A 25421-nucleotide genomic window follows, 5' to 3' on the forward strand; every position below is an offset into this window, starting at 1 on the left:
TTCTCTATATTTAGGAGAAGAATCAACAAAAAACACAACGAGCAGGCAAAAGCCCTTTTATTATGTCTAAGAATAATTTCTTGAAAACACAAGGTTCTTTTTACTTTTTTAAGATTTGTTTTTTGCAGCGTAGAGCAGGAAACGTGCAGCTCCAGAGCTCAGAAGGAACCTGTTCAGAACATTCTGGATGATAATCCTCAAACTCTTGTTCAGAGCAGATCTGCAGAATCTGTTCAGCAGAATCAAAGCATTACATTGGAAAAAATTAAATCCCTTATCATCCTAATATAAAAAAAATGCGTTCACATGGGTCTGAGTTTGTCTGGTTTCGGGTGCAATAAGTCTGGCTTTTTATGTTTCCAGTTAGTCTCCCTGAATCCACGGCTTTTATTTTGAAACGCCGGACACGCTGTAGCAGGCGCTTTCATTGGCTACGCCCTGAGCCAATCACAGGCAGTTTTGTTTCTCCACGCTTCCTCGCCCACGTGACTAGCATCGTGAATCTTGCTAGCATAATCCTCATCATGGTAAGTAGACTTAAATCTGTGAAAATCTATCGGTTTAATGGTTTTGTTTATTATTTAAATAAAGTTTTAGTCTGAATCGGAACCAGGAAATAATAAAAGGTCTCAAACGAAGTTCAGCTTGAGGCTAGATTATCCTGCCGAATGTTGAAATACTTTAAACTTTTTATGCCGTCTTCTTAGTAGATCGACTTAAGCCATTGTTTTCCCGTGAAAATCTGTTGCTCTGCATTTAATTTGATTATATTTTTTTTTGCTTTTGGGCGTTTTCGTTTTCGCCTAGACCGTAAAACCTAACCATTATGGATCAGGTTTTTGTCCAACGGCTGCTGTGCTAGTGTTTTTTTTTTTTTTTCAACAAGCTCAAGCTGCTGCACGTGTTTGTCCTTTTTACATCCTTGATTCTGTGATCGATTCATGTCGTCTTAGTCTTACTATCATTTTTACTCCCTACACCTGAATGGACTCAGCTGATCCTGGTATTCAGGTGTGGCAAACACAGAGCCGTTAAGGAAAAGGTCAGCACAGGTTCCTCAGACTAGTTAAGGCCAGAATTTCAAACCTATCCTGGCTGGATGTCATCATTCAGCTTCAGTGCAGAACCTCTCAGATGGACAGGATGAAACTCTGCTGTGAAACGAGTCCATCCACCAGGCGCAGTAAAAAAAAAAAGCTGCATGTTATGTTTGTGCTGAAAGCCCCTGAACCATCAGAACCCCTTTCACACTGGGTCTGTCGTTCTGGATTCCCCAGGTGTGAACATCTGTGTGTTTGAAGCTGCCTCTGTCCTCCTTTCTGCAGCTTCGTCGGCAGGTCAGGCTGAGGCGGGAGTACCTGTACAGGAAGGCCCAGGAGGACCGGCTCCGGACCATCGAGGAGAAGAAACAGAACTTGAAGAGCGCTCTGGATGGTGAGAGGCTGCTTTTTGGTTAGAGGATCTTGGACTTTTTAGGGCTTCCTGCCATTCCTTTACACTGAACATTAGGAATTAAATACCCAGATCAAAAAATAAATAAAATAGGGCTTTTGGTGTTTTTAACGTGTTCTTGTAGCATTTTTCAGACGATGGAAGACCTATATAAGGAAAATTAGGCTGTAAATTGCAATTCTGAGTATGTTTTTATTTAAACTGTTGTGAATCAGGAGCAGACAAATATTTGCTGCACAGAAAATACGCCGGGTGGGCCTCAATCTCCCTGCTCCGCTCCATTCCGAAGCATCCACCTGCAGACTTAGAGATCCATGAACGTCACGGGCTGGAAAACTCGCGATATTAGTGATCAATATTGCAATAACGATATAACCTGTGGTATATGAACAAACGGCCAAACAACCAAAAAACATCATTCCCGTTTTATTGGAACAGTTTAAATAGTATACTCCAAATGACCCTCGTCTACATAGAACATAAACATCTAACATAAATAAGGCTCCATCTGATTGGTCATGAAGATGTCGATCTGTTCGGTCAAATGTATAAACGGATACATTTGATTCGTTAAACACTTCAAGCTGGCATAAGTTGTTTTAGCACACTTATTTACCATTTATTGCAATTTTTGCCGTCTTTTGCGATATGCATATTGCACAGCTTGATATCGCGATAACGATACATTTCCCATTTATTGTGCAGGCCTAATGAACGTCTTTGTTTTCCTTGTCTGAATCTGGATCCAAACTGTACGGCTGGATAGCTCCTCTAATGCTAGCCATTTTTGTTGCAGTGCTAATGTTAGTTTGGGGCTGTAAGCCAGCAAGAGGCAAATAAACAGATGGGTGACGGGAAGTGGGAGCGGGCCCGCGATGCGCCAACAACCCTGCCCACAGGCGAAATTCTAATAAACTCATTCTGCTCTGCAGAAGCTAAGTCCTAGAAAATGACAGAGGTTTTTAAAATTGTGCCTAAAAACGACATCATCATAACTAAAAGATCACTGGGAACGGTTTGAAAAATGATCAGAGTGAGTCTGAACCAAAAACCATCTCCATGGGGGGGTAACAAGGATTCATCGGTTGTTGTTTACCCTCCCTGACACACTACAGGTCAGCCTTCCGGTGCTCAAAAAAGGTCCGTCAAAGCTGATGTTCTGTTTGTGTTCTGGGGGTTTTTCTACCAATCACAGTACTCTGGTGTTTGTGTCATGTGACCTGAAGGTTTCGTAACAATGTGTTTGCGATATTTACACGCAACTTCACTTTTTCTTTTTCCCCCCTGCTGCTTTTGGTAACTCGGCGTTTCCCCCGTCGTCTTAAGGTTAACACGAGCTCCCTTCTCTCGCCGCAGAAAACCGTCTACTTCCCACAGAGGTCCGCAAGGAGGCTCTGCAGCTGCAGAAGCTGCTGGAGTACGACGACGAGGGGGCAGAGGGTAAGTGCTGCCGCGTTCCAACTTCAGCGCCCTGCGGCTCCTCGTCTCAGGTTCGATCTCCTCAGGTGTTAGCTCCCACATGGACGATGAGTACAAATGGGCCGGAGTGGAAGACCCAAAGATCATGGTCACTACATCCAGAGACCCGAGCTCCAGACTCAAGATGTTCGCCAAGGTGGGTTCAGTTTGTCCACAGCTCTGCAGTGGAAGTCCTGAGGATGAATACAGAGAAGAAGAATTGAGTCACACTTCAGGAAGTTTTTAGATGACCTTGGAAGTTTGAGCTGACGGAAACCAGAGTGAAGACACCACATGGATCCATCCTGATCCAGATGTGGCTCATGTCTGACGGTCCTGTTCTCTAGAGAAACAGGAGCTTCCACCTCTTTAAAATAAGTTTTCCAGTTGGTTGAATCACAACAAAACAGGGTGAGTGTTTCTGTGAGGCTGTGCACCAGGATGATGCCTTCACTGTCCTCTCTGCAGGAGGTAAAGCTGATGTTTCCCGGGGCGCAGCGCATGAACAGAGGAAACCATGAGCTCCCAACACTGGTGCGAGCCTGCAAGGCCAACAACGTGACAGACCTGGTTATTGTGCACGAGACCAGAGGACAGCCAGGTATGCGCTCGTTCAGCGTCACTCCTGCGTTTAACCAGGTGCTGGTTATTTAGACTACTTGGTGGCGGTTAAGTCCTGCAGAAACTCTGTTGTCTCTGCAGACGGCCTGGTGGTGTGCCACCTCCCCTTCGGACCCACAGCCTACTTCACGCTCTACAACGTGGTGATGAGGCACGACGTTCCTGACATTGGCACCATGTCTGAAGCTTACCCCCACCTCATTTTTCACAACTTCACTTCCCGGCTCGGCAGGAGGGTAAGCGGTGGGGCCGCCCCGTGCACACTCCTCACAGCTGTTCACACCGAACGTGGATTTGTGTCCGCTGCCGCTCTTTTGACTTGCGTCAAATTTGCTGCTGGATGCTTATCCAGAGATGTTCTCATAAACATGACACTCCCACCGCATGTGGGAGGAGCTACATCGCTACGTGGAAGCAATGGTTGTGTCCAAATTGGTGGTCTGCGTTCTTCCTGGGCTGCATTTGAAGTGCTGTCCAAATTCAGCAACTCCCACAAATGCGGCCATCCAGCACTGCCCTCTTTCTTCCCAAATTTCAAGGATTGGTCTGCTGTATTCTTCTATGCTGTCCATATCCCAAGATGCATTGCAGCCAAACCTGGAGATTTTCTGACAACAATGACGGACTGTGAAGTGGGACCTGGAGTTGGAATAATTACACCTTTTTATAATTACTCCTCCAAGATTAAAAGTTGGATCAAATAACACAGGAAATTTTTGCGCTCCATGCCTGGTTCGCTACTTCTTTCTGTTCCGGACTCACAGTTTCTAGGCGACAGGACATTCGCCGATGTAATGGCTGCAATCATCTAAAGGCTAGACTCGTCCAAATTCACAGTCGTTAACATCCGGCCTACCCGCTCAAAGAAGGACCCGGCCAACGTCGCCTGGGAAGGATGTGGCTGTTGAAGGATGCAGCTTTAATTCATGGAAGACTCAAAGGATGTTGAAAGATCATATTTATTTATTTTTAACAAGCTCTAAAAAAACGGCAGTACAGTGATCCATGTTTGGGTTTGTGAGATCAATCAGAGACCCTCCCAGGACGGTGAGATTCACCATCTACTGCAGGAGCTGCAGCTGAATGACGGACGCTTTCAGCGCTACTTCTGTCTCTCTGTGACCCAGTTTGACGACTTGGTGGGAGGGAAAAGATACACATCGAATAAAATTACAGGACCTTACGGTGCAAATAACAAAAGTATCATAAAGTTCAGGAGGACGATCAGATTTTCCTCCATGTAGATTTGGATGCCACCCGCTGGTCACATCATCAACACGTCACGGGCCAAAGCAGAGTCCCTGATTGGCTAACTCAATTTGTCTTTTTTGCCAAGGTTCAGATATTTAAAATGTGAAAACACTGCGCCGCAACGCCTGAAGTTCACTGGTGACAAAATGCGGCGCATGACGGTCAAAACGCGTCGCAGGACCTCTTGATTGTTTTTGTTAATTGACTTAACATTGAAACTGGACCGTTGACTGTATACGAGAACTGGACTGAGTGTGGCGTCAACCATTCCAACCAAATGAAGTCAATTCAGTCGACTTTTTTTTTTTCCAGCAATACTGCCGTCGCCATGTTAGAATCAGTCGACGTCAGTAAACAGTGATTGGTCCAAGTTGGTCTGAGTCAGGGTTTCTATGGCAACCTCTCTCACCAATCAGGAGGGGGCTTCTTGGAAGTCCACACCGCTACCACTGGGAGGCGTCCTCAGGAGAATCAGTCAAACATTTATACTTTCATTCAGACATCTGATTGGTCAGTTTATAACTTGCAATAACAAATTATATCATGAAAAAAATTAGGATTAGCAAGAATATGTAGGAGAGCAAGAATGGTTATTCTGACAAATAGAATGACTGAGTTATCGCTGTTCATTTCGCTATGTGATTTTGGCTTCTTTGATCCAGCGGGTACTTCCTGTTTGGAACGCCATGGGAGAGGGGACATTTAGTCCAGTAATATGGCCAATGAACTGGACATGTGCGAATAATGCTTGGTGTGAACGTAGCCTGTGATGCCCTTTGCCCCTACAGGTCTCCAGTATCCTCAAGTACCTGTTTCCAGTGCCAAAGGACGACAGCAGGCGAGTGATCACATTCGCCAACCAGGACGACTTCATCTCCTTCAGGTGGGTGTGGACCCGCCCCTCAGTCAGAGATGAGAATGCAGCATCTCTGGAAAACAACCCAGATCTTCTGTTTCTCCCTCAGACACCACACCTACAAGAAGACAGACCACAGGAATGTGGAGCTGACGGAGGTGGGACCCAGGTTTGAAATGAAACGTAAGTTTGGAGGGAGGAAAGTTCCCGCTGCGCTCGTGTGAGCGGCTTTAAAGTCCCTCTGTTTTTACCTTCAGTGTACATGATCAAACTGGGAACTCTGGAAAACGAGAACACGGCAGAGGTGGAGTGGCGTCAGCACGGCTTCACGCACACGGCGAAGAAAAGGAGGTTCCTCAGCGTGCAGTGAGAAGAAGTTCCAAGACCACGACGGACTCTTGAACAACGATGGCTTTATGCAGCAAAAAGGGTCTAACGGGACCTCGGTCACCATGGATGGACTATTTTATCTGTTGCTGTTTTTGTAATTAAAAAACCTTTCAGCTAAAATCCACAGGCTCTTGTTTTTTTATTTTCTTTTAAGCAGAATCAGCTTTAGTTTGACAAAACTTAAAACTCTAGGAGAAGCTTTTATGTGTCAGATCTTATTTATTTCATCTCAGTTTAATGTTTTATACTTCCAAAATAAAGCCTAAATTCAAATTTTTGTTTGCAGCGTAGTTGTATGACAGAAATAAAAATGCATTTGTATAATTTTTTAATTTATTTTTATTTCATTTTGTACTGTATTACATAATTCTATTTTGCCGTCTTGTTTTTCATCTTAAGGAAGATTTTGTTTAAAACTTGCTTCTAAATTGTCTCATTATACAATATATTTAGTTTTTAATCAAAGAGGGTCAGATTTGATGAAGTGAAAATGTGTGAGGGTCAACCATTTGACCAGGATTCTTTGAATTATTTTATGAACAATAAATGCAAATGGATATTTTATTGCAATGGGATACTTGTCAATTCAAACTAATGTTTAACAAAAATCACAATTTTTTGCTTGTCTTGTATGGTATCCCCTCTTTCTATTGACCAGCTACTCTTGAAATATCAGGCAGACACTGTTGTCTCATGTTTCGCTGAAAAAATCTGCCGGTTTCCACTTGTCCTGGAGGAAGTGGCCCTCACTGTCAACTTTGCTTTTTTATTTCCTGGTGGCATTTCAGAAATGAGCTAGAAAGTTTCACAGAGGGGTTGCACGACAGGTTAACAAAGGTTTAAAATATCAACCACAATCAAGAAATCATACACGGGTTCTAGAAAAGGCGGGGGGCCACATATTATTGATTTATGAAAGGAGCCTGCGGGCCGGTTCATATTTGAATGCGGGCTGCATTTGGCCCATGGGCCGCACTTTGGACATGCCTGATTGAAAGGGATTGTGTTTGGGAAAATGTGGGGTTGAAGTCGTGCTAAAACATACAATGTCTAACAACCTGGCAGTTTGAACCCTGGAGCAACCAATTGGTGCACAGTGCCAGTCCTGAGCTATTCATGTGCTGTGATAAATCTGGAAGGAAAAACTTGGGATGAAAGCAGAAAGTGCCTATTTATTCATAAAAATACAGATTAGAAAAAAATTGCTCTATAAATTCAATAAGATTGTATCTATGTCTCTAAAACTTAAAATGATTACACTTAAGGAATTTTAAGTATTAACAAGTTTGATCGCAATTATTTTTCTTAGATAAATGCCTGTGGGCCAGAGGGAGATTGAACTCGGGCTGAATTTAGCCCATGGGCCGGACTTTGGACACACCTGATCTAGAGCTATTTTCAAATCCGTTTCTGCATTTGGGAAAGGTTGAAGCCTTGCTATAACACACAATGAATATAACAGCCTGACAGTTGAACCCCTGAGCAAACAATTGGTAAACACAGATGAACCTACAAAGATGTACCTGCCTGCACAAGGAAACACTTTTGGGATAAAAGTGCAAAGTGACTGTTTTTCCCCTCATAAAAATCAGAATTAGAAATAAAATAAAAATTCATGGTAGGATTATATTTATGTCGCTAAAACTTGAAAACATGAGGCAATTTCAAGAATTAATTAAATTTATCGTTTTTCTATGTGTTTTTCATTGGTAAAAAAACTTTTTGAAAAAAAAACCCATCTCATGTTGCATAAGCAGATGTTGAAAATCTTGCGCGGGATTTGCACCCTCATTCTGTGCTGATGCTAACAATCACTCGTTTACGTGACAAGTCAGTTCGCAGCGCCCACCTCTCAACACCCGCAGGTGTCCTTGTCCAATCGGAGGACGCGGCTGCTGGAATCAGCCAATCAGGAGGCAGCGCCGCGGAGTTTTTCCGCTTTCCCGAACTTCTTGACAGACTTCAGATTGAGACAATTCAAGATGGCTGCTTCAGGTGAGACCGAACTTTTGGATGTGAACTGCTCCAAAACACCGTGAAGTGAGTCGGCCGGGTCTTCGCCGTGGCGCGGCGGCTTGGATGGGTGCGGGCCTGTCAGCTGAGCGAGTGTTGGTTACAGTAAGCGGCGCTAATGGGAGCTTCTGAACCGACTCCGCGGTTACACCCGCAGGTTAGCTAACATTAGCCGCCTAGCATCAGAGCGGCTCGCGGTGAAGTGTGTGCGGCAGCGGGATTATCTCCTTCCGCTCCTGGAGCTCTGCAGCTTTCAGAGCGGACACAGCAGAGTCCCCCACTCAGGTTAGATTGCTATAATGTCATAGAAGTTTCCAGGGCGTCACTTTTGACCTCCGCGAGACCCGTAACAAACTTATTTGGCTAGTTAGCTGAAGTGGTAACGGGCGCCTCGGCTTAAACATGGCCTCCCAACTGAAAGTGTGTGGCTGCTCAGAGGCTGCGCCGCTGCGGCCGAGGGGGAAACGTGAAGCGCCTGAGCGGCCGGGATGCGGCGGTACACGGTACCGTGGGTCTCTCCCAAAGGTTCTGACAGAAACCCAGCTGCGTCTTACCCGAGTTCGGCTCTGTCACTCAGACGGAGCCCTGTGCGCCTAAAAAACCCGAGTATATTCCCAGAGATTTTCTCTTGATTATGGATTCTGGTTGAACGAGTTCGGTTGGTTGATCCAAACCCACTTACATGTATATTAATATTATTGGTTTGCTTCATTTTTAGGCATTTATGTGGTTAAGGCAATATTTTCTATTTACTTCTGACACAAAGTAAACAAAACAAATGCATGTAACAAATCAGTTTAAAAAAGGTTTGGTTTCTTTATGTTAAAATAATCCACATTTTTTATTAGTTATCATAAAACCTTTTTCCTTTTTAAAACCACACCAATGAAAATGAAGATATTGGTGTTTCAGAAGAGTTTGTTGCATTTTCTTTCCTAACATTGTAGAACATATATTAAGAAAATTTAAGATTTTAATAACTTTTCTGAATATTACTTTATTCACATAATTGTGAATCAGGAGTAGACATAAAAAAGTTGGAAAAAGCTTTAAATCTGTCGTAGGAGTTAAAACTGCAAGTTCCCTGCTCCGCATCCACTTCTACACAAACAGACCCATGAACGTCTCCGTTTTTCTCGTCTGAGCCGGAATCTGGACCTAAACTGTACGACTGGATAGCTCCGATATTGCTCGCCATTTTTGTTGCACCGAAAATCCTAATTTGGGGGTATGGGGGGCTGTACGCCAGCGGGCGAGAGTTTTTTTTATTTTGGCTAAAAACGGCATAATCATGATTGAAAGACCACTGGGAACGCTTATACAAAATCAATCAGAAGGTGACTGTAGTGGGGCTTTAAATACATTTCTGCATGACTACAAAGCATTTTTTATTTCTATGAAGAAGCATTCAGACTTTAAAGTTTCATTAAATCACTGTGTACTCAAGGTTTGAACGTCCTGCACTCTTGTTACATTTTGTGTCTGTGCGTTTGCAGGTTCTGAGTGAAGGGCTTCTCTGGATCCCACCTGTGCATGCTGCAGCTCTCCTGAGGTTGCAGTTTGAGTGCTGCCCCCCCACCCCCACCCCCAGCTCCACCTGCCTCTCATCATGTCCTCCACCTCCTCTTCATACTCCTCCTCAGGGGAGACCAGTCCGGAGGATGTGCCTCGGGGCGGGGGTACCATCCGAGTCTACCTCCCCAACAAACAGAGGACAGTGGTGAGGCGACTGCGCATGCACTGGTTCTAATGTGTTTAAAAACGTATCTGTAGCACATCTATGAACATTCATTCATCCACGTGGTTCTGCAGCAGAAACGGTTCTAAAAAGAGTCAGTTTTTTCAAGTTGAAGACGTTTAGCCTCTGATCCAAGAGACTTGCCTAACTCTGAACTCCTTTTCTGTTGTCGCTTTTAACATGAAAAACTGCATTTTTCTCTGATAATAGATGTGTGAATGTTTACAGTAGAGGCTAGAAACTGAAGCTAAAGCACCAAAGAAAATTAGGCATGCCGAAGAAAGATGATGAATGCAAAAACCTGCAAAATTGGTTGGAAATATGGCTAAAATGTTGAATTCAATGTTGAATTAATCTGACAGATCTTTTTTTTTATGAATTTGTTCACTAAAAAATTGAAATGAGAGAAACGAGCCTAAAAAGGAAAACATGTTTTGATATTAAAAAACTATATAAATACTGAAAAAAACAAAACATATAATCCTAGTTACCAAGGTAAATAGCAATGTATTATTAATACATGTAAGGGATAATGCCTGACAAAGTGTCCACTATCAAAAATTATCTGATGTGAACTGTTGCGTCAGACGGTTAGTTATCAATTGATTGGTTTGTTTTTAATGTATCTAGGTATGAATATAATTTAAAAAATACTTCTTATGATCTATTTACCAGGTAAAAATCTGATCAAACTGTTCGTGTCTCGAAGCTCCTTCACAATTCATGCATAAAAACTAATTTTAACATAAGAAACAAACTTAAATGCTCACAACAAGCTGCTTTTAAAGGAAAGATTTCAATTAAAAGAAGCTGATGTTCTTTAAAGATTCTTAGTTTCAACCATTTCTCCAGCTTAAAGTTTGCTAAAGTTCTTTGCGCTGAAAGTTTTTCTGAGATATTTTTTACGTTTTCCCCAAAAATATTTATATTGATTCCCTTCACCCTGAGCCTGCTGATACCAGAACAACAGTCATATCTGACGCTATGATGATTTCAAGTGTTAAACAGACTAAAGAGCCAAGAGGATCTTCATTGTAGTTTAAAAACAGCTTCCACTTGTCTTAATAACACACCCAAGACTGATAAATTGTTCTGCTTTTAATATTTTTTTGTGCTCACAAGCTGCACAGCGGGCATCAGGTGTCTCAGACGATCCCGCCGCCACCATCCTTCATGCTCCACACGCCAAAGATCCATCTCATGTTCCGCTGTGTTGTCATATCAGTGTTTGTGTCACATCACAACAGCAAACACACATGTTTGTGCCATCAGGTTCTTCCTGTTCCCTTCTGCTGCTGAAAAACCTAACCTTTCCAAACAAAAATTCCCAGCATGCAAAGGGGGTTTTTTCCTCTCCCTCTGACATGAAAGCGTCACAAAGTTCAGTTTGATATCTGCAGCTTAAAGCGTCTTTGGAATTCCGATGATTTTCACCTTTTACCTCTTTTTTTCCCAAGTGCGGGGTTTAGCTATCTGTAGCTGTTGAGAGGAAAAGCCACTGAAAACATTTGACAGCAGGTTTGCAGAGATTATCATAAAGTAATCCCTAAGAAAGAGGGCGCTCTCTAATGAAGGAGCTGCCAGAGCCCCGCCCCCTCACAGCTACCTCCATCAGAAGGTTATTTTCTGTGGATACCTTCAGAATGACTGTCTAGCTGCAGCATCTGAATGTGAGGAGGATTGCAGGTACCTGGCCTTGAGAACTGGTCTGAAGAGCAGAGTAGTCAAAGATGATGACATTGAGATCTTCAGGAACATGGCTTATAGTCCCATCTTTGACTCTGGTCAGTAGCCTCTGTGGATGGAGGCTGGTGCTGAACCACTTTGACTCTGGTTTAGGAGTGCGTCAGAACACAGGGGCATATAAGGCTACATACACACCTGGCAGGGAGGCAAAGTTCAACGATTGTGACAGCTGAAGTCCTGGTCTGTTTGAGCCGTTGTGGGAATCTGCCCCATCTGCTTGTTTTGACCATCAGGTGTCTTTAAATGCCCACTCCAATGAAAATGGTCTTTTTTATGTTTTTAAAATGTTCTTGTGGCATTTTTCTGACGACGGACGCAATATAAGATCTATATATATAATAATATAATATAAGACATCTAAGATAGCACAAGGGTTAACCTTTAATCACCAGTGAAGATCACAAATCATTGAAGAAAAAAGGTTCAGCGCACTGTCTAGTGGGTCTAGATGACCCAAATCCCAAGTGCCTAAGATAGCACAAGGGTTACAAAAATTAGCCTTAATTTTGGATTTCTGAGAATTTCTTTATTCCAATCATTATGAATCAGGAGCAGATGAATAATGCCTTTGGAAAAAGATTGTAGCAGTAATTTATTGACAGACAAATGGATCCATGAACGTCTTTGTTTTCCTCGCCAGAGCTGGAATCTGGCTCTAAACTGTACGACTGGATAGCTATAAACAAATGGATGACGGGAAGTAGGGGCAGGCTTGTACTGCACCAACAGTCGCTCAATGCAGATGGGAATCGTTTAATGAACTCTTTAGAAAATGACAGTTTTTTTTTTAAAATTTAGGCTGGAAACGACATAATTACTATCAAAAGGCCAGTGGGAAGGCTTTTACAGTAGATCAAAAGATGATCAAAGGGAAACTTGAACTTTTCACCGCGGTGTGTGTCTGCAGGTCAACGTCCGCCAAGGTCAGACTGTGTACGAGAGTCTGGATAAAGCTCTCAAAGTGCGAGGCCTCAGCCAAGACTGCTGCGCCGTGTTCCGCCTCCTGGAAGGGTAAGCCCCCCTATCTGCTGTATGCCCCCCTCACATCCTGATTGAAAACCACAGCACACACAGCAAGACTAGTTTAGGTTAACATAAACTCATCAAGGTGATTTGGAACTGAAACGAGTAAAACATTTTTATGAAATGGACTCAACTGGATCTGTTTTGTTTTTAACCACTATATTTAGTTTTGTCTGCTTTAAAAACCTCCAGCTCACTTCAGTTTCATCGTTATAATTATTGTTTGAAAGCTCGTGCACAAAACTTTTTTCACCAAAAGTTCTTTATTTAAACCAAAGTTCTGATTTAGACACCCAGATGGTGGAATCCATTCAAACATGCAGGTTTCTAAAACTGTGTGGTACAGACTTTAGTGCAGACCTCTCTTTATAAACATCCATCTGTGGGTAAACGAATGTGTTTTTCCATCATCCAAGCTAATTTATTCATGAAGAGCCATATTCATGAGAAAGAGGAGATGAGTGGAGATAGAAGGTGGAGGGCGTCTCAAAGGGGAAGATGATCAGAAACAAAAAAGATGTATACTGATTTGATTTTTGTCAGTTGGCGGTTAGCACATGTCATGCATCAGCTGCCCCTGTTTCACAGCAGCTGTGCAGTTTATGCAGCAGTTGCATCGTTTTCACGGTAGTGTTGCATGTCATGCAGCATCTGCACAGGTTATGCTCTCGAGTCTCATCCACGTTTCAAATTTAGCAAGTCACAAGCTTTATCTTACAGGTATGCTCTGTTTTTAATTCTTAAGGCCTGTACAAAATAGTATTATACGGTAGCCGTTTATTAATTTAATCTTGATGGATCTAAACCATAATCATCAACCAAAACCTCATGTTGCAGCGATGACAAACTAAAATAAGTAATACTTTGTAATATTTGCTAATGGAAGTCACGTCCTCTGATAATAAGTGCACTTAAAGTTTAATTTTTACAGTTTCACCTGTGCAGAAACATCCAGTGCTCCACAAAGTGTCCTGGAGTCTAAGCTTCACTGACGATTGCTTTCTGCTGCTAGTTTGCACTCGACAATCTTAGTTAAATCCATCTGAGCCTCCGTCCAGCTGTGCAAAAACTCTTTACATCTCCACGTCTTCATGTTTCTCTTTTCCTCCTCTTCCTCGTTGCTCCAGTCGTAAGAGACTGACTGACTGGAACACAGACATCACTCCTTTGGTTGGAGAGGAGCTGCTAGTGGAGGTTCTGGACGACATTCCTCTCACCATGCACAACTTTGTGAGTGTCTGGAAGCGCACAGCATCCCATAAAAATCTTTGAACTGACTGAGGTTTTCTATGCATTTTTGTCTCAGTCTTCCTAGGGGACGTAATTAATGTCTTGATGGCTTTTTGTCTTCTTAGGTACGGAAAACGTTTTTCAAGCTGGCCTACTGTGATTTCTGCCACAAGTTTCTTTTTAATGGCTTCAGATGTCAGACATGTGGCTACAAGTTTCACCAGCACTGCAGCAGCAAGGTCCCCACCGTGTGTCTGGACATGGACACGGTGAGCAAGCGGTGAGTCGGACTTCCCTTCTTCTTCTTGATCACATGAAGCAACGAGAGCAGCAGATGCAGCAGACCAACACCGACAAGGAAACATCCACAACATGTCAAAATAAAACGATAAAGAAAAAGGCGAATGAACCCAAATAAAATCCAAATTTGAGGTTTGGCATCACAATCTTCATGTTTCATCCAAATGCTGATGTTTTCTGCTCAGAAACGGAAAGTCTTCAAGAACCAGTTTATTTTAAATATTAGAATATAGCACCATTTATTTTGCAACATTTTGCTTTGTTTTTTGATCAATTTTGTGCAAGAACTCACTGACCTGTTGACATATTTATTGTTGTGCAGATTGTGTGAAATACATGGGGAAGTCATCGTCAGTGTTTGTTTGTGTTTGTGTCATTTTGATGCATATCATGTTAGTAAATCTAGATTTCAGAACTTTTGATATTATTCCATCCTGCTCGTGCAGGTTTGTTCTGCATGGACATAGTTTCTACATTCCACTCCAGGTTTGAACAGCAGCCAAAGCAGAGTCTCCTCTTCTTTTCCTTGGATTTAGCTCAATCTGGGTCAGGGCTCCAGACTGCGAGCAATTGGTCGCATTTTGCGACCAAAATTTGAGAGTGTGCGACTGAATTTTACATCCAGTCGCACATGTGCGACCAGTAAATTTGCCTCCCCCACCATTCGTATTTTTTTATACATTAAACGTGGAAGGGGCACGTCAATGATCAATGAAATAATCAATGAGACGCGAGCGCACACGCACGCAGGCAGACACACACACTCGCGCACATACTCATGAAACGCGAGCACACACTCGCGTGATGCCTGTGTGTGAGGCGGCCACTGCGTGTGAGAAGAATAGGTAAAGTCACTGAGTGGTTAAAATGCGTGTAGGGGGAGGGGCCTAGAGCTGACCAACCAATCACAGTGGGGTATATGACTCTTGGGGGCGTGACAATGACAGGGTTTTGCAAGCAGGAAACCTGACAGCCCCCTCCCCGGACCACATTAAGGAGTTCTTTACTTTCCTTTCTAGAACGTATTTATTCGCTCGTAATTTTCTAAATACATGCAGTCCGTGCTGAACTTTTCTCTGGGTCACACAGACCCGGAGGAAGGTTTAGGTTTTGGTTACAGTTACGGCGGCGCATCATACGGGTTACGGCAGCACACCGCACCGCTCCCGCGGGAGTCGGGTCAGCTGAGGAAGATAAATGTCCCACACCTACATGCGTGACAGCTAACGGGGCTTGAACTTTAAACACGCTCGAGCAAAAACAACACTAGTTTTAGACTCACTGAAAATACGTGGGGAAAATGCAACGATAGACGTGTTTGAGATGAACCGGCACCTCGCCTGGATCGTTTGGGGGGGGGCTGTGAGATGAAAGCGAATCTGCAGCAAGACTGAAGGAGAACAGGAAATCGGAATTGTCCTTAACATTCAATTTAGATTTAATATTCTTCTCCCCCTTAGTATGATCTGTGTTATTATATATTTTATGATTATTTTAATGTTTTGTGATGTATGTAGCCTTTTTTAATGAATTGGTATTTTAAATCATTTTAATTAATCACTCCACTACAAAAACCATCAGGTAACATGTCCCATAATGCATTGTTTTGTAGCCTGTACGGCAGCTTTCAGTCAGTTCAGTTTCCAGCTGTGTCCGGGTAGGTTTGCCCCTTGCTCCCACCCCTTTCTCGCGATATTTTTGTGATGATTGACAGTTAATGTTGGAGCAAAAACAAAAATATACGTCTCACACCAGGTGATCTGTGCAGCGTTGAGTTCACCTGGGTGATCTCAAACACACTTGTTGTGCATCTTGGCTGCACCTATTTGGTGTCACAAAGATGAATTTCCATCCATTTTCTTTACTATTTGTACTGTCATGACAGCGATAGTGCTGTCAGTTTACCTGTTGTTGCATTTTCAAAAGTGCAGAATAAAATGTGACACTGAATTAGAAACAGCACATTGTAATTTCTGCATCTATTATTAAAGTATTAATTAGTAATACAGTGGAAATTAGTAGATTTGGTTAGCATGTTGATTTACGGTATGCGCCCCTAAATTTTCTGGTTGTGCCCCTAAAATTTTCAGTTAGGGGCCACTGTGCTCCTAGTGAAAAAAGTTAGTCTGGAGCCCTGTGGGTGATGGTTGACTTCCGGGTAGGGCATGATGGTGCCTGTGCCGGCTTTGCCGCTGCTCTGCCTCACTCAAGTTGTTTTTCTTAGCTGGTTCTTGCCACTTACATCCTTCATATGAATCCCCTGGCTCTTCTGTAATAACGTAAGATCGAAGATCTTTACTTTGGATTCAGGTGATTTTGAGAAATCCCTTTGACCCTTGGGAGGACTGCAGACAAACTTTACCAACCCCATCTGTATGGCCTCCCTCCCCGCCTGAATGTTGACTTCTCCGTGCAGCCTGGTGGTCTGATGATCGTTGGAAATGATCCAGGAGAAGAGGCTGCAGAGCTGCTTTAAGAGCGGAAAGCCATGTTGCTCTTAGGAACGTGGGTTTTTGCTTCAGTCGCTGTAATGGCACCACATTGGCTGCGGCGGGTTTCCCTCCAGGATGCAGCCCCTGCCCCCCCCCCCACACACACACACACACATGCACACACTTGTACTGACTGTTAAACTGATCTTTTCCTTCTGTGGAATTCCAGCTGATCAAAATACGTTTTGATATGTTTTATTCTGTTTTGATGCAGTTTTTAACCTGTGTCATTTAGCACTTTATGTTTTTTGTCTTTTTTTAAATAAAGTTAGCTTTCTTGCTTTCTCAGGTGTGACTCCAACTCCTGCACAGAGGACTTTCCTGTGATAGTACTGCCAGAAAGTTCTCCATCTCAGAGAAATTTAGCCTTAACCCCAGAGCCTTCTGGGTAAGCCGCCCCAATACATCCAAAAATGCTTTATTTAGAAATAAAAGCACGCTCGAGTTTCTAACCTTCCTACTGGCCGGCCTCTCTCAGAATGGACCTCCTGTCTCCACCCTCGACCTTCCACTTTCCCGTATCAGGAGGAGAAGGTCAGTCTCTGCAGAGGCACCGCTCCACATCCACCCCCAACGTCCACATGGTCAGCACGGTGGACCTCGCCAGTGTCAGCATCATTGAGGTCAGGCTGACCGCCGATGTTCTGAGTTCATTTGATGTGGTTACTGAATGTGGATGGTAACTGTCTCTCCTGTTTTAGGAAGCACTGAAGTTCAACACAATAGGTAAAACTCCTCCATAGATCCCTGGGATTTCATTCCCTTAACTACGTTCTTACTTGAGGTGATCTGGCTCTTGTTTTTTGTAGGTCCCGAACCCTCACCCAAACCCTCCACCAGTCCGCCCTCTTTTCTTGGTTCTCCTGGGAAAAAGCCTCCGAAATCCCCCTCCGAACACAAAGAGCGCAAACCTTCCTCGTCTGATGACAAGAAAAAGGTGGTAGGTGGTCTTCAGCTTCTTAAGGATGTTGTACAGTCGCTTACTTACTTTGCACTAAAGCAGCAAAAAATGCATAATAAAGAAGAAAAAATCACATAGAAGTCGCACTTGTGGGAGAAATAACAATATTTTAACAAAATATGGGAACAAGAGCAGACATTTCATCTTGAAAGGCAAATTAAAATAACACAAGAGATGACAATAATTGTGAATATAAGCATGCTTTACTAGCATAACCTTATTCATGAAACACAGGAGGACTCTAGTCTATTAGCACAACATTTGAACAATTATTCAGACAATCAAATAGAACATGCTAACAAGTTAATCAAATCACTTAATCTGTTGAATTCTTCATCCTCTTTGTCACTTTGGAACAATTCTGCCAAACCCGGTATAATACTGATGCACACACTTACCGTGTCCTCTAGTGGTTGTTGCTGCTATTATTTATTTTTAAATCACTTCGAAGTGGCACCATCCGTCTAACTATGTAGCTTAAAAACGCTACTTATACACCGAAAAATACAGTAACTTTGTGATGCTGCAGCATCGAGGCAACAGGGACTCCAGTTACTACTGGGAGGTCCACTCTCGAGAAGTCCAGATCCAGAAGAGGATAGGCACCGGCTCCTTCGGGACAGTCTACAAGGGAAAGTGGCACGGCGACGTGGCCATCAAGATCCTGAAAGTGAAGGAGCCGACACCTGAGCAGCTGCAGGCCTTCAAAAATGAAATGCAGGTTCTACGGTGAGCAGCTCCGACACTCCTTCACCACAACAGATGAAGGAAAATCAACGTTGTCCTCACAATGAGCGTTGTTTTTACCTCTGACCGTGTCTCTCCCCCGCAGGAAAACTCGCCATGTCAACATCCTGCTGTTCATGGGATACATGACCAAGCCCAACTTCGCCATCATCACGCAGTGGTGTGAGGGCAGCAGCCTCTACCGCCACCTCCACGTGTCGGAAACCAAGTTTGACACCATGAGGCGCATTGACGTGGCCCGACAGACGGCGCAGGGCATGGAGTAAGAACCACTGTCACGTGAACACGCTGGGTCGAGCTGTCTGAGCTGCACATGCATTTCTGTTCCAGATTTTTGACTTTCTGTCCTTTTGTGTCCCACTGCAGTTATCTCCACGCCAAGAACATCATTCACCGAGACCTGAAGTCAAACAGTATCCCTTTCTGGTTCATTGGGTCTTTACATTTGGGTGTATGGAGGGCTTTTATGTGAAACACTCAGGAACTGGAGCAGAGTTGAAAAGCAGCTGCCAGTCGGCTGTGTTCTCACGAACGTTTGCTCTGTTGAAGCTTTTCCTGAGCTCCGCTGCAGACATTTTTCTCCACGAGGGCTGGACCGTAAAAATAGGAGACTTTGGTTTGGCCACGGTGAAGGCTCGATGGAGCGGCTCTCAGCAGGTGGAGCAGCCCAGTGGATCCATTCTGTGGATGGTGAGCTTGTTTCACGGCCATGAAGGCATGAACAGCGGATTTTAGCAGGACCCATCCTACCTTTGGTTCTGTGTCCTGGTTCATTGCCTTCACAATGTCTGCTGATGTTCCGCCTAACGCCTCTGTTTACGGCTTGTGTTCCTGTCAGGCTCCTGAAGTGATCCGAATGCAGGACAACAACCCGTACACGTTCCAGTCGGATGTGTATGCGTACGGCGTGGTGCTGTTTGAGCTCATGTCGGGAACGCTGCCTTACTCCAACATAAACAACAGAGACCAGGTGGGAACCTGCACATTCCTGCCTGCTGTCAGCTCTTCAGGCACACGCGATCGATTAAAACACTGTTTGCTACTGAGGTTATCATTAAATCCTTTCTGTGAACAGATTCACACCTTTAGGCCAAACCTATTGTCATAAAAACGCTGTATTTTTTTTTTTGCGGTTATGCGTACATTCTCGCGCTCCTACATGGTGTTTCCTCTCTGAGACGTTTTCTCCGTCCACCTTCCCAGATCATCTTCATGGTGGGACGTGGGTACTTGTCTCCTGACCTCAGTAAGCTCTACAGCACATCACCCAAGTCCATGAAAAGGCTCATCGTCGACTGCTTGAAGTTCAAGAGAGATGAGAGGCCTCTGTTTCCTCAGGTGAGAGCTGCACTGGTGGCTGGAGGAGAAACACACTCAGCTGCACGTCTATTGAACTTAGCAGTTTAAGGGTCCCGGACGAACCATAACGTGGGGCCCTCTGCAGCCGTTGGATGAATCATTGTTAAAAAATGATAAAGTAGCTAAACGTCCGGCGAATAACTTCTTCACTGGTCTAACTTTTAAATGGCTTCAATGCCAGAAATCCGACTGTTTTGATAGACATCTGTCGTGAAAAACCTGGAACAGAAAAATGAAATCTTCTGTAAAGTTTAGGAAGTCATGAAACTTTGATATTTTGGATCCAAAAAACATAAATAAAATAGTTTAACATGAGTTGAATTTAAATTGCAGCCAAAGTTCAACCTCACTCTATTGGTGATGGGAGTTTACGTTGCCGTAAAGCAGTTTGTTGTCGTCGGTTCAGTGTGTGGCGCTTTCAGCTTTCTGTTGTGAAATGCTACAAAATGCCGGCAATTGTAACTTTACCAATGAGTGGCTTTTCAAGGAGAGGTGTCAGCTGTGGCCACAGAAAGACCCTGAAACACATTTGGCACCAGAAACGTGCAAAATGCAGACTTTGCTTCAAGTCCTTCGACATCAGCATGACATCAGCATGACAGAGGCCGGGCTGGTGAGCGTCATGAAAGGGCCAAACACGCTGGGCTCTAACCTCACGTGTTCATGAAACCAGAAGATGAGCTGCAATTAGAAGTAGAAAAGCCACAATATGTCCGTGTCGTAGACATGTTCCATTTCATGTGTTTGTCAGGAAATCACCCGCCTGGTTTGCTCTTTCTACTGACTTTATCCACAAACATTACAGAGTAAAACGTTGGGGAAGTATTAAACATTGACTAGTATGAGCAGTTTTATTGATATTGTTCATGAGTCAATCCTGACAACAATATCTGTTACAAAGCTGCAACGTCTTTGGGTGACTTTGTCAATTGCGTCATAATCTTATTCTGATTTTTGCTATAATTAATTTAGAATTTGCTTTGTTTTTTGTAAAACTACAACAGTTGTAGTCCTAAAGCGAGGAGATCAGGACGCATCTAAAACTTGCATTACTCAAACACGCTGGTTCACTCGGAGAGAGAGGAATGATATAAACGGATTTCTGTGGAGTTTGTTTGAACAATAAACTGTAATGAGTTGTTGTGATGATTTTGAGGTGATTTATGGTGAGTTACTGAGAAACTGCTATTGTTTGTCTGGGGTGTTTTCCTGTACTTGATTGACGTTCCTGCCTTCCCTCTGCAGCTTCGCATTAAGGCAAATTCCGGCTGTAACTCGTTTTCTGCATCACCACAGACAAAAATAAACAGTACAAACCAGTCAATAGAACTACTTCCAACGTTTTACTCTGTAATGTTGGCGGATAAAGTCAGTAGGAAGAATAAAATAGTGATACGGTGATGAGCACATAAACAAAACGGATCATGTCTATGACACGCACACTATGGCTTTTCTTCTTTTTTGAATTCCTTTGAATTTGTTCTTTTCCTGTTTTGTCTTCCTGCACTTTTGGAAGTGTGGCAACAAATTTCTTCTTTCCTTCTTCCCTAAACTACACTTCATCTTACTACTTTTTTTGTAAATCTCCTTCAAAGAGTCTCTTTCTGCTCCTCAACTTGCTGTTGATGGAATAGTCCATTCCTGCAGAGAGACGGGGAGGAGACAACACTTTTACACGAGCAGGCTTATGCCACATCAGTGATTTGAGTTTTTTTTACGACAGAGTTGAATATTAAAGGGTGTGGAAATTATTTTAGACATTTTTTTATTCAGTGTTTAGCCGAAGGGCAATCGGGAGCCAGTTTAGCTCGTGCTGGTTTGCGGCACCTTCCGTCCGTGACACCAGGGTTCGAATCCGGGCTGCTCCCTATTCCCTTCTCTGCTTCTGTGCCGGTCCCAAGCCTGGATAAATTGAGAGGGTTGCGTCAGGAAGGGCATCCGGCGTAAAACATTGCCAAGCTAACCATGCGACTCTTCCTCGAAAGAGAGGTTGTTTCGCTGAGGCTCCCCTTGATGGGAAAAGCTGAAAGAGACAGAAGTTTAGCTGAAGGGCAATCACCTATCTTTGCCTAATGGTAAGTCCACCCCTGGCTTTCGGTCAAGACGAGCTTTCTGCTAGAGAATGACACTTAATACTTCATGGGTTAAATTTGTTTGAGCCTTTTTTGTTTTCTTTTTAAATAAGACAAGAAAAAAATCTGTCACGTTTTGTGACTCGTATAACTGGCTCTGGCAGTCTTTTCAAGGTTCACACCAGCAGGTGGTGCTGTTGAACCCTTGAAACTTCTGTAACTTTTTGGATTCATGTAGATCTTCAGTTTTACACTAGGTGTTCCTAAAATCCAACGCACTGATGTAACGGCATTTCAGATCCTAAAATAAACACAATAAAAGCAGAATAAAGCAGCAGTTAAGTTCTGAGAGAGTGTGTCAGCTAACACAACATTCCTGCTTGGAAGTGAGTGACCTGTCTTTGAAGTATGGTAACACCATAATGAATAATAATAGATACTTTATTTATCCCATACTGGGGAAATTCTTCTCCGCATTTTACCCATCCTCTGGGGGAGCGGTGAGCTGCAGCTGAACGGCGCTCGGGAGGCGGTAGCGTTAAGGGTCTTACCCAAGGGCCCTCACTGGGTGATGTTAATTGTTCACCGTTGATATGGTAATTTCCCCCGTACCATTGCTCATTCTCCTCCGGGAATTAAACCCTGGATTCCTGCGTGGTAGCCTTTCACCTTACCATGCAGATTACAGCCTTTTTTGTTTTGTTTGATCAGCTATTGGTGTATAACAAAAGTGCAAGTGATTATTTAATCAAATAGTTAGACAATTAGGTAATTAACTAGTGGTAAATTTTTGTTATTATGATAGACGGACCAACCTACGAGCACTTTAAATTTTGTTGTGCATGTGACAATCAAAAAAGTATCAATCAAATCTGTCGATCTATCGTTCTGTCAATTGCTCTATTGATCATTCCGACTATCATTCTTTTTATTGGTCTATCAATTTGTTTTTCTGTCTCTTCTGTCATTCTTACTATCATTCTGTTATTCTATCATTTTGTTTTTTTTATTGTTCATCTATACATCATTCTATCCGTTTTTCTATCATTCAGTCTATTCTATCGCTCTGTTCCATTAATCTATTTTGTTCATTCTATTGTTTGGTATCATACTATCAAGTGTTATATATTTTGTTCTATTTTTTGTTAATTGTGTTGTTCTTTCTATTGTTTTAATCTATCATTCTATTTGATCTTTCTATCTATTCTGTATAGTTTTATTGTTTTGTCTATTCTGTTTTATTTTTCTATTGTTTTATCTATTATTCTGTTGTTCTATTATATCATTCTTTCTATCATTCTATCTATCGTTCTATCTCTTATCTATTACTGTTCTATCTATTCTATTTTTGGGTTTGGGTTCTGGGTTCTTCTGGAGTAACCCCGGTTCTTCTCCGTCTCTCCTCAGATCCTGGTCTCCATCGAGCAGGTGCAGGACCTGTTACCAAAAATCGAGCGCAGCCGCTCAGAGCCTTCGCTCCACCGGGCCGTCCACGCTGAAGACCTGAACCCCCTCCTGTTCCAGACCACCAGACTCATGCCCCTTTAACCCCCCTCCCTTGTGGCACTGGTTCCCGGTCTGCCTCCAGGTCCAGAACTGCTGCCTGCAAGGCTCAGTTAGCCGGCAGGACCTAGCTGCACTCCTCTACGCCGGAGTGCACCTTTCCAATTTTTAAATTTTTTTTTTTTACATTTTTTGTGTTTGCGGGAGGAGCAAAACAACTAAACCTCATCTTATCAGACTGTGAGCCAAGATCTGCCCAGCAGGCCCAGGTCAGGCTGTGAGGATCACGGAGGTTCCACCTTTGTGGCTGCAGAAGTTTGAAGCTTTGAGGTCACAGCCAGAACCTCCAACACCAGCAGGAGCCGCACACCCACTGTGCCCTGACTCTTTCCTCACGATGGTTCCGGACAGACGTTCAGCAGAGCTCCAGCTGAGACCGACGGCAACTATGCAAGTGTTCCCTCAACGCTTTTTTGAAAATACTCGAGGAAATGGGTACAGAGCTCCTTCTGTCTGTGGAGGAGGTCCACGACCATCAAACTTAGAACTCTTCATCTGGAGACCGGGTTTCTGGGGTGGTGTGGGGGAGGCAGCTGACGGCTTCGGTCATGGAAGTCTCTGAGGTGACGGGAATTCAGCTGTGAGGTGATGGAGGTGTTGGCGCCGCGCTTCATCAGAGGCTCAGTCCTGTGGCGGCTGCAGCTGCTGGTCTCCCGCGTTGTGATGGTGCACGCCGCCTGAGCCACGACAAACGAAGAAGCACACGTGAAGCTGAGGAAGACCAGCATTTGTTCCCGTTGGCTTTTGTGGATTTTGGGGCAGCGTGTCGGGTGTGTTCGGCTCAGGTTGGTTCTGGTGGGACAGCCGCTCCTGCGAGCTCTAAAGTTCCCGGGACAAAGCTGGCAGGTTGAGATCAGTTCGGTGTTTTGTTTTGTTTTTTCCCCCTCTGCTGTGCGCTGCTGCACAAACCTTCCTCTGTGGAGTCGGCTACAGCCAAGTATTCAGATTACACAGCTGTGACACGGTCTGTGTGCAGGTCAGTCTCTGTCTCAGATGCAGCGTGGAACCAGCACCTCCTGCTGCAGGCAGGTGGACTTCAATTCTGCCTTGAGCTCTGAGCAGGGCTTCATTCAGCTGTGCTGGACCTGCAGCCCTGTCGGTTTGCCTGCGTGCTCATGCAGACGCACGTTAAGCCCGCGCGCATGCGCCTGCGTAGCCCCCTCCTGCCGGCTGTAGGTGTTTGCTGGTTTACAGGGCAGTAGGTCAGTGCCCCCACCCTCAGGCCAGGCTCCTGACCTTGCAGGTGTGTGGCCGTCTCCTCAGCGGGCGAGGTGTGAGTTCAAAAGAACACAAAAGCGCACCACTTCATGCTAACTCCTAACTCTGCGAAGGGCTGGACTCCCTGACAATTTCTTCGGTTCATTCCAGGTCTGTGGGTTGGTGGGGTGGGGGTTATGATGGGGGCAAGACGAGACTGTGTGTTTATTTATTGATTGTAGATGCTTCGTCGTGCGGCGCTGTGGTGCGGTTCTTAAATGTTCTTAAAGACACGGTACGTCTGCTCCTCCACGGCGCCCGCCACAAGGTTTCACTACAAAACACTCGTTTGCAGCAACACTTGAGAAAACTGTAGAGTATTATGTGGGGGGTTAAGGGGATGAAACGGCTGTAGGAAGTTCTACTAAACATCCCCGCATCATGAGCTCGTGTAACGGGGCGGGAACAAGTGCCACGGCCCCAGGAGCCCTGCCGATGCTGCACGCTGCTGCACTACACCCAGAGGCCTGCAGGGGGAGCCGGCAGGGGAGGGGTGGCAGAGCTGCAAACCAGTTTCTTTTGTCTTTTCATATCTGTAGGTGAATTGCAATACTTGTGTGTAGGTCTGCGGTGTCAGGGGTGTTCAGTTTGCAATAAATGGTATATTCTGCTGTGTACAGTTACATTTTTTTTTAATTCAAAAAATTGTACTTCTATTTTTGTGAGACGTTTCACAAAGAACAAATAATTTTAAAGGAAATCTTAGTACTTTTTGTCTTAAAATATTGAAGCAGGATTTATTCTTGAGATAAATAAAATGGATCTGTCTAACTACTGGTTCCGTTTCCGGTCTTTGTCCTCGGCTTATGGGTTGGGTTTTCAGGAAACTGAAAGATGTGGGTTTCTGCACCGCGGATGACGGAGCTGAACAGGAAGTGAGTCGTATGACAAA

At 43.9% G+C, this 25421-nt stretch overlaps 2 protein-coding genes across 4 annotated transcripts; both read left to right on the top strand.

Moving 5' to 3' along the window:
- The first annotated feature begins 422 nt into the window (after positions 1-422).
- imp4 (IMP4, U3 small nucleolar ribonucleoprotein) lies at positions 423-6148 on the top strand. The gene is made up of 9 exons (XM_004072792.4): positions 423-527; positions 1326-1434; positions 2809-2892; positions 2958-3067; positions 3379-3511; positions 3613-3767; positions 5571-5665; positions 5748-5821; positions 5896-6148. The coding sequence occupies exons 1-9, from the start codon at positions 525-527 to the stop codon at positions 6006-6008; spliced, it is 876 nt and encodes a 291-aa protein (XP_004072840.1). The 5' UTR covers positions 423-524; the 3' UTR covers positions 6009-6148.
- A 1759-nt stretch (positions 6149-7907) lies between these two features.
- araf (A-Raf proto-oncogene, serine/threonine kinase) lies at positions 7908-25303 on the top strand. 3 transcript variants are annotated; one of them, XM_004072922.4, is made up of 16 exons: positions 7908-8023; positions 9538-9761; positions 12433-12536; positions 13676-13778; positions 13904-14058; positions 16860-16958; positions 17049-17193; positions 17272-17296; positions 17380-17510; positions 18061-18260; positions 18364-18540; positions 18645-18691; positions 18850-18968; positions 19117-19248; positions 19482-19616; positions 23117-25303. In XM_004072922.4, exons 2-16 carry the CDS (start codon positions 9651-9653, stop codon positions 23255-23257), a joined length of 1824 nt encoding a protein of 607 aa, XP_004072970.1. In that variant the 5' UTR covers positions 7908-8023; positions 9538-9650; the 3' UTR covers positions 23258-25303. The 3 variants fall into 3 exon arrangements, with proteins under 3 accessions (XP_004072970.1, XP_011477940.1, XP_023814547.1); XM_011479638.3 differs by lacking the exon at positions 7908-8023 and adding an exon at positions 8061-8326; XM_023958779.1 differs by lacking the exon at positions 7908-8023 and adding an exon at positions 8061-8198.
- The last annotated feature ends 118 nt before the right edge of the window (positions 25304-25421 follow it).

The sequence above is a fragment of the Oryzias latipes genome, chromosome 9 (assembly GCF_002234675.1).
Source record: "Oryzias latipes chromosome 9, ASM223467v1".
Classification (NCBI taxonomy): domain Eukaryota; kingdom Metazoa; phylum Chordata; class Actinopteri; order Beloniformes; family Adrianichthyidae; genus Oryzias; species Oryzias latipes.

Bases quoted from the DNA above. Each gene is read 5' to 3' on its own strand.
- imp4 (XM_004072792.4), top strand. The intron at 3,768-5,570 runs GTAAGCGGTGGG...TTGCCCCTACAG, and splicing joins CTTCCCGGCTCGGCAGGAGG to GTCTCCAGTATCCTCAAGTA. The intron at 5,666-5,747 runs GTGGGTGTGGAC...TTTCTCCCTCAG, and splicing joins GACGACTTCATCTCCTTCAG to ACACCACACCTACAAGAAGA.
- araf (XM_004072922.4), top strand. From the start codon at position 9,651: ATGTCCTCCACCTCCTCTTCATACTCCTCCTCAGGGGAGACCAGTCCG. The intron at 17,194-17,271 runs GTCAGGCTGACC...CTCCTGTTTTAG, and splicing joins CCAGTGTCAGCATCATTGAG to GAAGCACTGAAGTTCAACAC. The intron at 18,969-19,116 runs GTGAGCTTGTTT...TGTTCCTGTCAG, and splicing joins GTGGATCCATTCTGTGGATG to GCTCCTGAAGTGATCCGAAT.